At 46.0% G+C, this 15,571-nt stretch overlaps 1 protein-coding gene across 2 annotated transcripts in view; it reads right to left on the bottom strand.

The window, feature by feature from the left end:
* pde6d (phosphodiesterase 6D, cGMP-specific, rod, delta) overlaps window positions 1-15,571 on the bottom strand; it is a 74,714-nt gene that overhangs the window by 43,001 nt on the left and 16,142 nt on the right. For both annotated transcript variants that reach the window (XM_068042259.1, XM_068042260.1), the window contains exon 2: window positions 6,767-6,855. In XM_068042259.1, coding sequence (XP_067898360.1) covers window positions 6,767-6,855 — 89 coding nt within the window. The remainder of the gene's footprint in view (window positions 1-6,766; window positions 6,856-15,571) is intronic.

Here is a 15,571-nt window from a genome sequence, read left to right as displayed (position 1 = left end):
CCATCCTCAATGATGGGGGAGCCCAGCACATCAGTGCAAAAGATAAGGCTGAAGCATTTGCAACAATCTTCAGCCAGAAGTGCCGAATTGATGATCCATCTCGGCCCCCTCCTGAAGTCCCCAGCATTACAGATGTCAGACTTCAGCCAATTCGATTCACCCCGCGTGATATCAAGAAATGACTGAAGGCACGGGATACTGCAAAGGCTATGGGTCCTGACAATATTCCAGCAATAGTACTGAAGACCTGTTCTCCATGACTTGCTGCACCCCTAGCCAAGCTGTTCCAGTACAGCTACAACACTGGCATCTACCCTGCAATGTGGAAAATTGCACAGGTATGTCCTGTACACAAAAAGCAGGACAAATCCAACCCGGCCAATTACCGCCCCATCAGTCCACTCTCTATCATCAGTAAAGTGATGGAAGGTGTCATCAACAGTGCCATCAAGCAGCACTTGCTTAGCAATAACCTGCTCAGTGATGCTCAGATTGGGTTCTGCCAGGGCCACTCAGCTCCTGACCTCATTACAGCCTTGGTTCAAACATGGACAAAACAGCTGAATTCAAGAGGTGAGGTGAGAGTGACTGCCCTTGACATCAAGGCAGCATTTGACAGAGTATGGCATCAAGGAGCCCTAGCAAAACTGGAGTCAATGGGAATCAGGGGGAAAACTCTCTGCTGGTTGGAGTCATACCTAGCGCAAAGAAAGATGGCTGCGGTTGTTGGAGGTCAAACATCTGACCTCCAGGACATCGCTGCAGGAGTTCCTCAGGGTAGTGTCCTTGGCCCAACCATCTTAAGCTAGCTGCTTCATCAATGACCTTCCTTCTATCATAAGGTCAGAAGTGGGGATGTTTGCTGATGATTGCACAATGTTCTGCATCATTTGCGACTCCTCAAATACTGAAGCAGTCCGTGCAGAAATGCAGCAAGACCTGGACAATATCCAGGCTTGGGCTGATAAGTGGCGAGTAACATTCGCGCCACACAAGTGCCAGACAATGACCATCTCCAACAAGAGAGAATCTAACCATCTACCCTTGACATTCAATGGCATTACCATTGCTGAATCCCCCACTATCAACATCTTTGGAGCTACCATTGACCAGAAACTGAACTGGAGTAGCCATATAAATACCGTGGCTGCAAGAGCAAGTCAGAGGCTAGGAATCCTGCAGTGAGTAACTCCCTGACTCCCCAAAGCCTGTCCACCATCTACAAGGCACAAGTCAGGAGTGTGATGGAACGCTCTCCACTTGCCTGGATGGGTGCAGCTCCAACAACACTCAAGAAGCTCGACACCATCCAGAACAAAGCAGCCCGATTGATTGGCACATCATCCACAAACATTCACTCCCTCCAGCATCGACGCACAGTGGCAGCAGTGTGTACCATCTACAAAATGCACTGCAGCAACGCACCAAGGCTCCTTAGACAAAACCTTCCAAACCCGCGACCTCTACCACCTCGAAGGACAAGAGCAGCAGATGCATGGGAACATCACCATCTGCAAGTTCCCCTCCAAGTCACACACCATCCTGACTTGGAACTATATCGCCGTTCCTTCACTGTCGCTGGGTCAAAATCCTGGAACTCCCTTCCTAACAGCACTGTGGGTGTACCTACCTCACATGGACTGCAGCGGTTCAAGAAGGCAGCTCACCACCACTTTTTCCAATGGCAATTAGGGATGGGCAATAAATGCTGGCCTGGCCAGCGACGCCCACATCCCACGAATGAATAAAAAATAAATTAAAAATGATCTTTTCTGGGTGCCAATGCTGCTTTAATTTCCCCCTTTTTCCCCCTCAGGAGAGTTGGTAGTGGGCAGGTCTATCCTGAACACTCAGTCATGCAAAGACTTTTGACTTCAGGGGATGGATGGTTCCCTTTTCTCCTGACTGTGGGCGGTGGGGGGGGGGGGGGGTGGAATTCTTTGTTAATCTCCCCTTTCTTCTCTGGGACACTCCTGCCTGTAGGTATTTGTGCAGACTTGGCTGTGCTCTCCTGTGGCAGTTCAACCAGGTAAGGCATCATCCTCACAGTTTCTGTGCCCCTAGAGGTCTCTCTTTGCCTCTGCAGATTCCTGTAAATGCTGTTAGCAACTCTGGGGGGCGCTTCTAGAGTCTGCATTTACGTAGGAGGATGTGGGGTCTACATTTTCACATTTTTCGAGGTTGGCTGACTGGACAGTAGGGGGTTTTCATCCGAGATTCCTCCCAGACTTCCTTTAACCTGCCCTCTTGGTCACTTTTTCCCCTTCTCTTTCTAACCTCTTGCCAGCCATGTGCCTGCCTGTTCTCGGCGGGGGCCCCTTACAATTCACCAGCCCTCTGCTGGAGGGTTCTCCTAACACCGGCACAGAACTTAAGGGCGCAAGTTTCACTGCAGTACTCCACCACGTCTTTGTGGAGTTTTGGCCAGTCAAACTGCTGTCTTATGCGAGCTTTGGTCTTTCGTATACTGGCATGTATAGCCATTGTAGTCCCATGGGCCCTTCTTAATATTTCTCCCCGGTACCTCTGTGGCACCACTAACTGGTGAACTACTGTCCACTCCTTGTTCTCAGGTCTGTGAGGAGAACTCCACTTCCTCATCAGTACTTAATTCTTTAAATAATAGCAATCAGGGACACCCTCTGCTTCACTTTCAAACTGGGCAGCCTGTGCTAACTCTCAATACTGGATCGGCTCGCTGAGCCTCAGCTAGGGAAAATCCATTTAATTCATTCTCTGGGTCTACTAACTTTTCAAAGAAAGTCTCAGATGGGCAGACCTCATGGTCATCTGCCTGCAGTGCCAATGCAGTCTCCTCTGGGGAGCTGGTTTGATCATGGCTTGATCCACTACACATTCAGGGAAACTGCAGGGAACCATCTCCTGCCACTGCCGTCTCTCAGACCTCCTGCGGTCTTTCTTTCACTACTGGGGCAGCTACCATCTTCACCCCCACCAGATCATTACCTAGGAGCAGGTCAACCCCGATCTCAGGAAAACTTGGGACAATCCCTACGGTCACCGGTCCTGAAACTAGGTCGCACTCCAGGTGCACCGGCATACACTGCTCTCCAATACCATTCATCACCATTTTGGTGTTCACTGCACTCTCTGGGGGAAAGGTCAGGCCTTTTCCCAGTAAAGGGGATCTTGTCGCACCTGTGTCCCTGAGAATCATTATGGGTTTGCTTGCCCCACTCAAGGGGTATGGGGTTACTTTCCCTTCAGACACAAAACCCTGATAACCTTCAGGAATCATATCAATTTTTCTTGCTTCCTGGGTTGCACTCTTACTGCAGTTAAAGCCACAGCTTGCTCTGTGTTTTCCATCAGGGTCCCGTCTTCACTGAGCAGGTGTGCCCTGATTAACCCTACCAGTTTCCCCTGTAGTTTCCAGCAGCCAGCTTTTATATGCCTTGCTTTATTACAATGGAAGCACACAGGTCTCCGGGTCTCATTCTTGCTCACAGCACCTTCCTTTTTGGCTGGAGGAGTGCCCAGTGTCTCCTGCTTTTCTTTCTCTCCCAGGACTGCCTGGGCAGATATCACCTTCCCACCCTTTGTCCTTTTCGGGTTTGTGGGGGTGATTAGGAAATGTTCTCCCCTGGGAAACCAATTTGTAAATTAAAGCAAACTCCTCGGTCAGAACGGCTGCTCGTCGGGCTCCTTGAACCTGCTACTCCTCAACATGGGTCTTTATTGAGAGTGGGAGAGAATTTTTAAATTCCTGTAACAGGATTACTCCTCTGAGAGTCTCATAGCTGAGCTGTATTTTAAGAGCCTTCAGCCACTGGTCAAAAGCCAGCTACTTACTCCTTTCAAACTCCAGATAAGTTTGATTAGCTTGCTTTTTGAGGGTTCTAAACTTTTGGCAATAGGTTTCAGGTACTAATTCAAATGCCCCAAGGATAGCATTTTTGGTCAGTTCATAATTTGATGAACTCTCATCTGGCAACAAGAAATAAACCTCATGGGCTTTTCTAATTAGCTTGCTTTGTATTAAAAAAGAGACCAGGTCTCAGCTGGCTATTTTCTCAAAAGACACAAAAAATTCTTCCACATCTTCCTCATTGAATTTTGGAATTAATTGAGCGAGTTTAAGCAACCTTGTACCCAGCTCCTCCATATTGGCCATGTTTTCACTGGGGTTACTCTGTTGCTCCCTAGTTAACTGAAACCACTTCGACTTTCTTTCTTCACATTCTTTCTGGAATATTCTTTCTCTCGCCTGTCTTTCATTCTCTTCACGTTCCTTTTGGAAGACTCTTTCTTTTTCCCTCTCCTCCTCTCTCTTTTCTAATTCAAGTTTCCTCTGTTCTAATTGTCTGATTCTACTTCTAAGCCTGTTTCTACTTCTTCAGATTCAAGGGAAAAATGGTTGGCCACTGGCCTTAGGAGCTTTGGATGCTCAGCCGTTGAATCATTCAGTCAGAGATCGACAGATATTTGGATATTAAGGGAATTAAAGGATATGGGGATTAAGCAGGAAAGTGTAGCTGAAATAGATCAGTCATGATCTTATTAAATGGCAGAGGTCATAAGGCCTGCTCCTATTTCTTATGCTCTTAAAGATGTGGATTTTAAGAAAAGATCTTGAAGGAGAGGAAGGTAGAGGAAAGTACAACTGCCAATGGTAGTGGTGGGGAAGGGGTGGATTTTGGGATACAGAAAAGAGGTCAGTGATGGAGGAATGCAGAGTTCCAAGGGGGTTATAGGGTTGGAGAAGGTAACAGAGATATGGAGGGGTAATGCCATGAAGGAATTTGAACATAAGAATAGAATTAAAATTTGAGATATTGAGGCACGTGGAGCAGACATAGTCAGTAAGCATAGCGGGACTTGGTGTGGGATACCTACAGCGGAATTTTGTACGAGCTAAAGGTTATGGATGCTGCAGATTGGGAGGCTAACCAATTTCTATGTTAAATGCTTGTGTGCATGCAGAAGCCTAGTTTGCCAATGTATCACCAGGACGTGAGGGATAAACATAAACAGAAGTCCTGCTCCAAATCATCTGTACATAGGGAGATGTTCAGAATGGACCCTTGAATCTTCTCTGATTGTGCGGTTCCAGTCTGTAGCATTACAGCTCGCACCATGGCTTTTAGTGTTAATCAATACCATGAATTTACCATACAGCAAGTTCTGTGCTTCCTGAGCAATTTATCTGGAAAATATTGCAACATTCCCCTGTACCTCATATTCTCCTCCCCAAAAGTAATCTGTGGATGTCTCACAGGGAAATGTTCTCAGTGAAGATGGTGCAAACATTGACCATATGCGTGAAAGTAGGCATACTTAACCATCACTCCAGAGTAGGGTTGTGAGTATAGTTCAAAGGGTACATAGTGCTGGGACCTCTAAACACAGGTTCAATCTACTGGAGGGAAGTCCCATGTTACTGGACTTCTAGTAATCTCATGGGAGGTATAGGGTGTAATTTGCCCCTGATTCATATAGAACACAGCAAGAGCTGTTACAGATCATTTTTCAGTTTCAGCACTAACTCAATGCCAAAGTCAGTGAATCCCAGTATTGACTGAAGTTATCAAGTCCATGGCATCAATCAGTGATGCTGTGCGTTCAGTATGCCTGGCTAAGTATTATCAGATTTCTAAGGCTTACTGTGCTTGCCTCTCTTTCTCTGAATAATGTATGAAACATACATTCTTTAAGGATTGATTTTGTGAATCTGAGGGAAATCTGGCAAGCTGCAGAATGATGCTTATGCAAGAAACATCTTAAGTAACGATTGTGAGACAGCAATTTTTGAACAAAATTTAAAGCCGCTAGCAGGCTGATTCAGAAACATAGGCTTTGGCATACATTGTGGCAAGATTTTGGAGCTGGGCGAGTAGATATGGTCGAGAAATTCTGAAGTCTGAAAAGATTCCCCGCTTGCAAGCCAGCCTGATTGGCAGGCTTGGCCCCCCAGAATACTTTATTACAGGCCAGCTTGTTTGCCTGGAAGAAATACTCCTGTTCTCCTGGCCCACAAGCAGTGCTGTAAATGGCCTTACCCAATGGATCCCACCCTTATCACTTCATTTTAGCTGCTGGGTTTCCTGAGGCCTGATCAACATGTGTTAAAAACAGAAATCCTATTAAAATGAAGCTTTCAACAACCAACTTGCCTCCCGAGAACAGTTGGTCACAAGGTCCTTGTCCCACCACTGTTAAAACCTGAAGTGGGGAGGAGTACGAGGTGTGTTGAGCTCCTGTTTCAGATTTGCAACATTTTAACTTCCCATCCGGACCCAAACTCACCCAGTTTTGGGGGTTAAATTACTCCAATTGTCTCTCACTCAAGTGGCAGCATAACTGCAAGTGACTGCGACAAGAGAACGACCAACAAAAGTTAGTCATATGGAGAAAGCACAGTCATAAATCATTTGGTATGCTCACCTTTTTAGAGAATGTGAAGGATCATAGATGGAAAATTAAAAACAACTTTTGAAAAATGTGATACGCAGAATGTAAAAGATGGCAAAAGTAGATCTAGTATAAAAACCTGTAACCACCCCAAATATGAACCAAACTTCAACATATAGAGGACATACAAGAGCTTGTTGAATCTGACTTTTACTCAAGTAATTAAGATTGAATAACAAACATCTTGACTTGTTTAAGATGCTGTCATAAGTGGTCTAAAATTAAATCCAATGGGAACCCACCATGTTTCTGATTTATGCCATAGCCTAGATTTTCCAATTGTAATACCAACGATAACCCACTGACCTGTGTATGAAACATATGATTACAGTACCTTCATGCTCCACTCCAGGTAATGAGAGATCTTCAGTGCCTTGCCACAAAACTTTTCCTGTCTCTGCATCGCGCAGATTCATCCAGTTACTGAAGAATGAGATTTGTTAAGTAACTAACAATTGAGCATATCAAGCATATGATTTTCTTTGAAAAAAATCATTAGCATTGTTATTGTAGAAAACTGCTTATAGCAAAGTGGCAGCATTTTCCAGGTGTTTCAAGCAGTTATTTTCAACATAACAGTTTAACTAAAGTCTCATCCCATAAAGACACATCAAAACATAAACCACTTCACCAACACAAGTACATTTTTGTACTCACAGGTTTACAAATAGAAACAATAAGATACAAGTTTTACTCATTACTTTTGCACAAAAAAAGTTTGGATGTTAATGCATCTCAAGAGGATGGCCAAAGTTTCTAGTGAAACAAAAAGATCACACATCGACAACTCCAGTATAGTTATAAACAGTTCAAATGAAAAAATGACATGTTTATTTAGCATGTTCACTTCACGACTATCAAGTATAGCAACTGCTGTTATGTAGGAAACACAACAACCCAATTACACACAGCAAAATCAGGTAAATGGTCATGAGATGATGGACTAGATGTTCTGTTTTTGGCAGTGTTGACTGAAGGAGATGGAACTGTATTCTAATTTTTGAGGAATAGACAATTTCAATGTTTTTAAAAATCACTTCTGGTTCTTTAAAGTTCACCAATTGTAATATTTCTTTGGAAAAGTTACATTTTTCACAATTAACATGGCTCAGCAATATTAAAAATAACTACTTAAACAAAAAACAAAGAAATATTATGTGCAGTCTCAAAACATAAACAAAAGGTCACATTTGTGTATCCTTGGAAGGGGAAATCATGAAGGCATTGTCCCTATTATGACCACTATGAAAACCAACTTAAAAAGATCCTGGGGGGCTACTTTTGGTGAAAGCACTAAGGGTGAAGCACTAAAGGGGTGCTATGCTAATAAGACACACCTGTTTGAAAGTATGGATTTTTCACGTAATTTTGGGGCTAAATGATTATATCTATGATTTAAACATGCCCGCAAGCACTAAAACATACAACTGCTCATTTATCACTCAAGTACTGATCAGATGCAATTTCCCTGGAGCAGTCCACTGAAGCTGTGGAGTGCGCTGGCTGGCAGAAAAGCAACTGCTGCTAGATGGCTCAGAAACCAAGAGGGCACACAAGCTCTCGGTCACTGCACTGAGGTTCTTAGCGGATGAGGTCCAGAAGAGGAGGAATGCCCTGTATCCACAGGCGTGCATCGGTGGGGGTGGGGGGTGAGGAAAGGAAGTCACAGACAGCTAATGCGGCACATGTGGGAGGAGGTGACAGCCAGGAGCACTGGCCCCAGTGCCACAAGAAATTTAACTTTTGGCATTACTGGACAAGATATATTCCAATCTCACAAACACATTGTTCAATAACTGCATCCCCACCTTAGCAAATTCATCTGCCAGCTAACCACACACTGACATTCACACACCCCCACAAGTACTACTCAGTTCAGACACATTGCTCTTTACCCACGTGAAGCATCAGACACAAAAACACCCATCAACAGACTCGTTCACAATCACCACTCTCTTCTGGAACACAATAACACACAAGCAGCAACAGACCTGACCGGGGAAGAGGAATGCAGTGGAGTGAGATGCTGTGGCCAGAGGTCAAGCAGAAGGCATATCATTTAGAGGTATGTGGCCAATCCAGCATTATCACAGATCCAGAACAATTCCTGATCCCCAATATCCCACACCTGTACTCACTCTCAAGCTCCAAAATGGTCTCTTCATGCACATCCTCCTACAGTGGGCACACACGCCGCTTGCCAACTCTTTTAGCCTCATCAGTGTAGGCTTCCAGCAACTAGATCCAGCTCACCTTGTGCAGCTAGTCGAAGAGGAGCAAGAATCACCTTGTCTCTTGGATGAAGAGGAGAGCGAGGAAAAATGCACTGCATCAATCGCTACCACTGTGGCAGGCACCAGCTCGGAGATCAGCACCACGCGAAACTTGGAGGGTAGGTTAGGACAGAGATGGTCAGTGACATGCACCCGGGTACTATTGGGTAGCAACCATGCATGGTGGGAGGAACACCATAGGCGCCACCTTTCAGGGATGGAGATGGCAAGGTTGCGTACTAGTTCTCCTGTACAAGGGTCAGATGAGGAGCTTACAGAACCAATTTTCAGAAGACGGCTGATGGTCCGACAAACCAAATGCTTGGTACAATGGACAGCCTGCCTGAAATCTTACCGGTTGTGGCTGGGAGATGTAGGAGTGCACCTCCAGCTTGGTCCATGGCTTGACACAGAGCCTGACACCCATCCTCTTCAGGGTGGAAAAGCTGGCCAATTCCAGTCAACAACCTGTGAACAACAGATTGCCGCTCCCACAGAACGACGAAGTGCAGAAATGGAAGCCTAAACACCTTCAACTGGATGATTTGTAACTTCCATGGAATGGCAAAGTGATGCAATAGAAGTTCAGGCAGCTGCCATGGTGGTTCTGGGCTCCTCGGTTGAAAGGGGCTTGCAGTATGCCCAGAGATCTGTCCTCCAGCAAATCACTGGGTTGGCTGACCAGAGGCCTAAGGTAGTGACGTGACAATCATGGAGCAGGAACCTACCGGCCTCTGTCCAGATGCCAGCATTACTTCTCTCTTCCATGACCCCCCCACCCCCAACTCCATCAGTGCCCTCACAGTTGCCTGTTAGCTATTTGGCCCAGACTGCTAAGCCCATACTGAAATCATACAGTCTGAGGCAGGGCCATCATGGCTCACAGCCTCTAAGGCGTACTAGAAGAACTGCCCTCTTCAGAATTTCAGCAGCCATCCACCTCACCTGCTGCTGCCGCCGCCACTCGGGTTGCACTTTGTAGAAGCATCAGAGTAGGCAAGCACACTTATGGGATAGCTATTAAGGGTAAGCACCAGGGCAAAAGGTTTAATATTTTCTGCTCATATGTTCCCAATGATTACTTCGGCTACAGTTAAAAGATTGAATAGGGTAACTGGATAGTGGTAGAACTTGTTGTCTTTTCGATTGTTGTCTTCAAGGGGAAGAGGTTGAAAAGATTGAGTGCAAATGATGAACCTCTTGATGAATCCTCAGTCATGAAAAGTAAAGCAAGTGGCACAGTGCTCTGGAGTCTGACAGTAGACGAACTGTCTCAAAAGAGCTCTTTAAATAGATGGTAGCTACTGTCCCTCAGGTTCAGTCAGGGCGTGTAAACCTCTGCTTGAGGACCCCAATAGTTTGCTCAATGATATTCCTGTGGCTGAGTGGCACTCATTGTATGAGTGCTCAGCTGGTGTCTGGGGGTTTCTCAAGGGAGTCATGAGCTATGCCATCAGAGGGTATTCTTTGTTACCTATAGCCAGCCATGCACATTGCATGGAACTCTAAAACCTGTGGGACAGATGACGATCCTCATTATAAATGCATCCTGGCAGTTCCCTGGATAGCAGATATTCTCCTGCACGATGCCCTGTCAGTGGTTGTACATGAGCTGCTCAATAAGGCAATAGAGTCCCTTCCTGAATACCCGAGTTTATTTATTTATTTAGAGATACAGCACTGAAACAGGCCCTTCGGCCCACCGAGTCTGTGCCGACCAACAACCACCCATTTATACTAACCCTACTGTAATCCCATATTCCCTACCACCTACCTACACTAGGGGCAATTTACAACAGCCAATTTACCTATCACCTGCAAGTCTTTGGCTGTGGGAGGAAACCGGAGCACCCGGCGAAAACCCACGCGGTCACAGGGAGAACTTGCAAACTCCGCACAGACAGTACCCAGAATCGAACCCAGGTCCCTGGAGCTGTGAGGCTGCGGTGCTAACCACTGCGCCACTGTGCCGCCCAATAAGGCGCTCACTTTTTTTTATTCTTTCACAGGATGTGTGTCGCTGGCAAGGCCAGCATTTGTTGCCCAACCCTAATTGCCCTTGAGAAGGTGGTGGAAAGTCACTTTCTTGAACCACTGCAGCTAATCTGGTGTAGGTACACCCACAGTGCTGTTCGGCAGGGAGTTCCAGGCTTTGACCCAGCGACAATGAAGGAACAATGATTTCATTCCAAGTCAGGATGGTTTGTGGCTGGGAGGCGCTGGGAGAGCGTCTGCTGCCCTTGTCCTTCTAGGTGGTAGAGGTTGTGGGTTTTGGAAGGTGCTGTCGAAGGAGGTGTGGTGAGTTTCTGCAATGTATCTTATATATGGTACACAATACTGCCACTGGTGGTGGAAGGAGTGAATGTTTGAAGTGGCGGATGGGGTGATGGTCAATCGGACGGTTTTGTCCTGGATGGTATTGACTGTCTTAAGTGCTGTTACAGCTGCACTCGTCCAGGCAAATGGAGAGTGTTCCATCACACTCCTGGCTTGTGCCTTGTAGATGGTGGACAGGCCTTGGGGAGTCAGGTGAGTTACTCGCCACAGAATTTCCAGCCTTCAGCATGCTCTTGCAGCCACAGCATTTATATGGCTGGTCCAGCTAAGTTTCTGGTCAATGGTAACCCCCAGGATGTTGATGGTGGGGGAATTCAGCAATGGTAATACCATTGAATGTCAAGGGGATAGATTAGATTTTCTTTTGTTGGAGATGGTCATTGCCTGGCATTTGTGTGCACAAATGTTACATACCACTTATCAGCCCAAGCCCAAATGTTGTCCAGATTTTGCTGCATGTAGGCATGGACTGCTTCAGTATTTGAGGAGTCGCAAATAGTTCTGAACACTGGGCAACCATCAGCAAACATCCCCACTTCTGACCTTATGATGGAGGGAAAGTCATTGATGAAGCAGCTCCACCCTGAGGAACTCCTGCAGTAATGTCCTAGGACTGAGATGATTGACCTTCAACAATCACAATCATCTTCCTTTGAGCTAGGTATGACTCCAACCAGCGGAGAGTTTTTCCCGATTCCCATTGCCTCCAGTTTTTCTGGGGCTCCTTGATGCCATACTCAGTCAAATGCTGCCTTGATGTCAAGGGCAGCCACTCTCACCTCACCTCTTGCGTTCAGCTCTTTTGTCCATGTTTGGACAAAGGCTGTGATGAGGTCTGCTTTTTGTGCACAAGACATAACTGGGCAATTTTCCACATTGCTGGGCAGATGCCAGTGTTGTAGCTGTACTGGAACAGCTTGCTGAGAGGCGCGGCTAGTTCTGGAGCGCAAATCTTAAGTACTTTTGCCGGAATGTTGTCAGGGCCCATAGCCTTTGCTGTATCCAGTGCCTTCAGCCATTTCTTGATATCATGTGGAGTGAATCGGATTGGCTGAAGACTGGCATCTGGGACGCTGGGAACTTCAGGAGGAGGCCGAGATGGATCATCCACTTGGCACTTCTGGCTGAAGATAGATGCCTTGTCTTTTGCACTGATGGGCTGGGCTCCTCCATCGTTGAAGATGGGGATGGTTGTGGAGCCTCCTCCTCCAGTTAGTTGTTTAATTGCAGTGGTTAGCACCGCAGCCTCACAGCTCCAGGGACCCGGGTTCGATTCTGGGTACTGCCTGTGTGGAGTTTGCAAGTTCTCCATGACCGCGTGGGTTTTCGCCGAGTGCTCCAGTTTCCTCCCACAGCCAAAGACTTGCAGGTGATAGGTAAATTGGCCGTTGTAAATTGCCCCTAGTGTAGGTAGGTGGTAGGGAATATGGGATTAATGTAGGGTTAGTATAAATGGGTGGTTGTTGGTCGGCACAGACTCGGTGGGCCGAAGGGCCTGTTTCAGTGCTGTATCTCTAAATAAAAAAAAAAAAATCATTCATGACTGGATGAGGCAGGACTGCAGGACTTTGTTCTGATCTGTTGGTTGCGGGATTGCTGAGCTCTGCCTATTGCATGCTGCTTCCACTATTCAGCATGCATGTTGCAGCATCACTAGGTTGGCACCTTGTATGCCTGCTGCTGTTCCCGGCATGCTCTCCTGCACTCCTTATTGAATCAAAGTTGATCACCTGGCTTGATGATAATGGTAGAGTGAGGGATATGCCGGGCCATGAGGTTACAGATTGGGGTTGAATACATTTTGGCTGCTGTTGATGGCCCACAGCGCCTCATGGATGCCCAGTTTTGAGCTTCTAGATCTGTTCTGAATCTATACCGATTAGCACAATGGTAATGCCACACGGTACCCTCAATGCGAAGACGGGACTTTAGGACTGTCGGTGGTCACTCCTACCAATACTTTTATGGACAGATATATCTGTGATGGGTAGACTGGTGAAGGCGAGGTCAAGCAGGTTTTTCCCTCTTATTGGTTTCCTCACCACCTTCCACAGGCACAGTCTGGCAGATAGGTCATTCAGGACTCAGACAACTCAGTCAGTAGTGGTGCTACCGAGCCACTCTTGGTGATAGGCATTGAAGTCCCCCCACCCAGAGTACATTCTGTGCCCTTGCTCCCATCAGTGCTTCTTCCAAGTGGTGTTCAACAAGGAAGAGTATTGATTCATCAGCTGAGGGAGGGCAGCGGGTGATAGTCAGCAGAAGGTTTCCTTGCCCATGTTTGACCTGATGCCATGAGACTTCATAGGGTCCGGGGTCAATGTTGAAAACTCCCAGGGAACTTCCTCCCTCCTGTATACCACTGTTCTATCACCTCTGGTTGGGATGGTGATGGAGGAGTCTGGGACATTGGCTGTAAGGTATAATTCGGTGAGTAGGTCTGTGTCAGGCTGTTGCTTGACTAGTTTGTGAGACAGCTCTCGCAATTTTAGCAAAAGTCCCCAGATATTTGTAAGGACGGCATTGCAGGGTGTGCTGTTGCCATTTCCCATACCTAGGTCGATGCTGGGTGGTTTGTCTAGATTTATTCTTTTTTGACTTTTCTGTAGCAGTTTGGTACAACTGAGTGGCTTGCTAGTCCATTTCAGAAGGCATTTAAGAGTCAACCACATTACTGTGGGTCTGGCGTTATATGTAGACCAAACTGGGTAAGTACAGCAGATTTCCTTCCCTATAGGAAATTAGTGAACCAGATTGTTTTTACGAAAATCCAGTAGTTTCATGGTCACCTTTACAAAGACTAGCTTTTAATTAAATTTATTAATTAATTGAATTTAAATTCTACCAGCTGCCATGGTGGGATTTGAACTAGTGTCCCCAGAGCATTAGTCAGGGCCTCTGGATTACTAGTCCACTAACATTACCACTAGGCCAGAGTCCCCTTGGCCACATGTGTACAGTCAATGGCGCCCTGGACCATGGGAATGTTGCAATCCTGTTGAATTCTAGAGCTCTCTGCCTCTGGTCTTCTCTGGCAATAGGGAATGATATACAGCCATTCCTCAGAGCGTATAGAGCTGCAGTGACCTTCCTTGGGCAGAAGCGCACAGAGGATTGGGATATGTAGTTTCTATCACCTGTGACAGCCTGGAATGTTCCAGTAGCATAAAAATTAAGTGCTACTTTGACCTTGATTGCCACAGGAAATGCAGTCCTGGCTGTGCTGTGAAATCCGAGACTTTGTTCCACAAGGCCACAGATCTCTGTGATGACCTCCTTGGTAAAGCTCAGCATGCTCATGCACTGATCTTGGGTCATATGAATGCAGTAGTGCTCTGAGGACCATTGGGGGGGGAGACAGGGTTTTCTGCTGATAGCCCTTCTGACCCTCTCCCTTGCAGTAGCTAGAGCTACTCTGCATGGTCTCATCTCCTCTCATAGACCAAGAGGGACCCTAGCAAGATGCCCATGACCAAGCACCCTTTCTCCTGGTAACTGCTATAAGATGTCCAAAAAGGTAGTGTAGCACATCACTCGCTCTTTTTAGGTGAAGTCCTGAGAAAATTTCCAGGAAAAATGTTGATAGAATATTGGTGATGTATGGACAAAGCGTCCCAGAATGTCTCCCAACGTGGCTCAAAAATCATCTTCAATGTAGTGTAGACAGTTGATCTCCAGCCGCATGTGAAGACTGAAAGCGGTGCAGGGCTTTAAGTAGTGTTCTAAATCCTCAACAATAACTTCCTTACTCCCGTTCAGCTGGTCGCTGATAGGAGAGGTTGTTAATTGAAGCACGACCCACCAAAATCCCATGCAGCCTCTTTAATGAGAGCTATGAGGCAACTTAATTGTCAATCAGCCTCTTCGGCATTCTCCAGGCTGCCGTTCCTAGCATGTGCTTCAACACCTCTAGCGAGATGGCACCTTACACTAAATGCAAGCTAAACTGGTGTTGCAGCTTAAGACCCCAAATTGGTTACCTCAGAGGCTTTATAGTACCTAAAGTATCCAATGAAAACAGCCACCCCATGTCCCCATTGGTAACAGCACAGACACAGAAGACAAAACACTTTTAAGTGAAGTGTGCTTAAGGGTCCTTGGATTTCTTTTACCTGACATAACAGACACTGCTTCTATTAATAGAATTTTAAAAAAGCTAATTAGCACTGTCTATAATTCCAGTGAAACGGTAATGAGGAAATTGAACAGAACATTTAAAACAGGATTTGCCTAAAATAGAGGATATTAAATTTTAATTTATTAACTACCACATTTATTTTCAGGATTGAAGAGGAAACTCACACGTGGGGAAGATAGAAATATTCCGAGTAGGGATCATATTTTAAAGAGTAAAATAGAAAAGAGAAGCTGCAAATGCTAAAAATCTGACATAAAAACAGAAAATACGACAAGTACACAGCAGGTTACCCAGCATCTGTAAAGAACAAGTTAGAGTATGATGTTTCAGATGTGTACCTTTCACAGAATCACAGAATAATACGGTGCAGAAGAGGCCCTTCGGCCCATCA

Source organism: Heterodontus francisci, chromosome 11, assembly GCF_036365525.1.
Source record: "Heterodontus francisci isolate sHetFra1 chromosome 11, sHetFra1.hap1, whole genome shotgun sequence".
In the NCBI taxonomy this organism is placed as follows: Eukaryota; Metazoa; Chordata; class Chondrichthyes; order Heterodontiformes; family Heterodontidae; genus Heterodontus; species Heterodontus francisci.
Note: the sequence above shows the minus strand (reverse complement) of the source record. Positions and strands in the feature narration are given on the sequence as shown.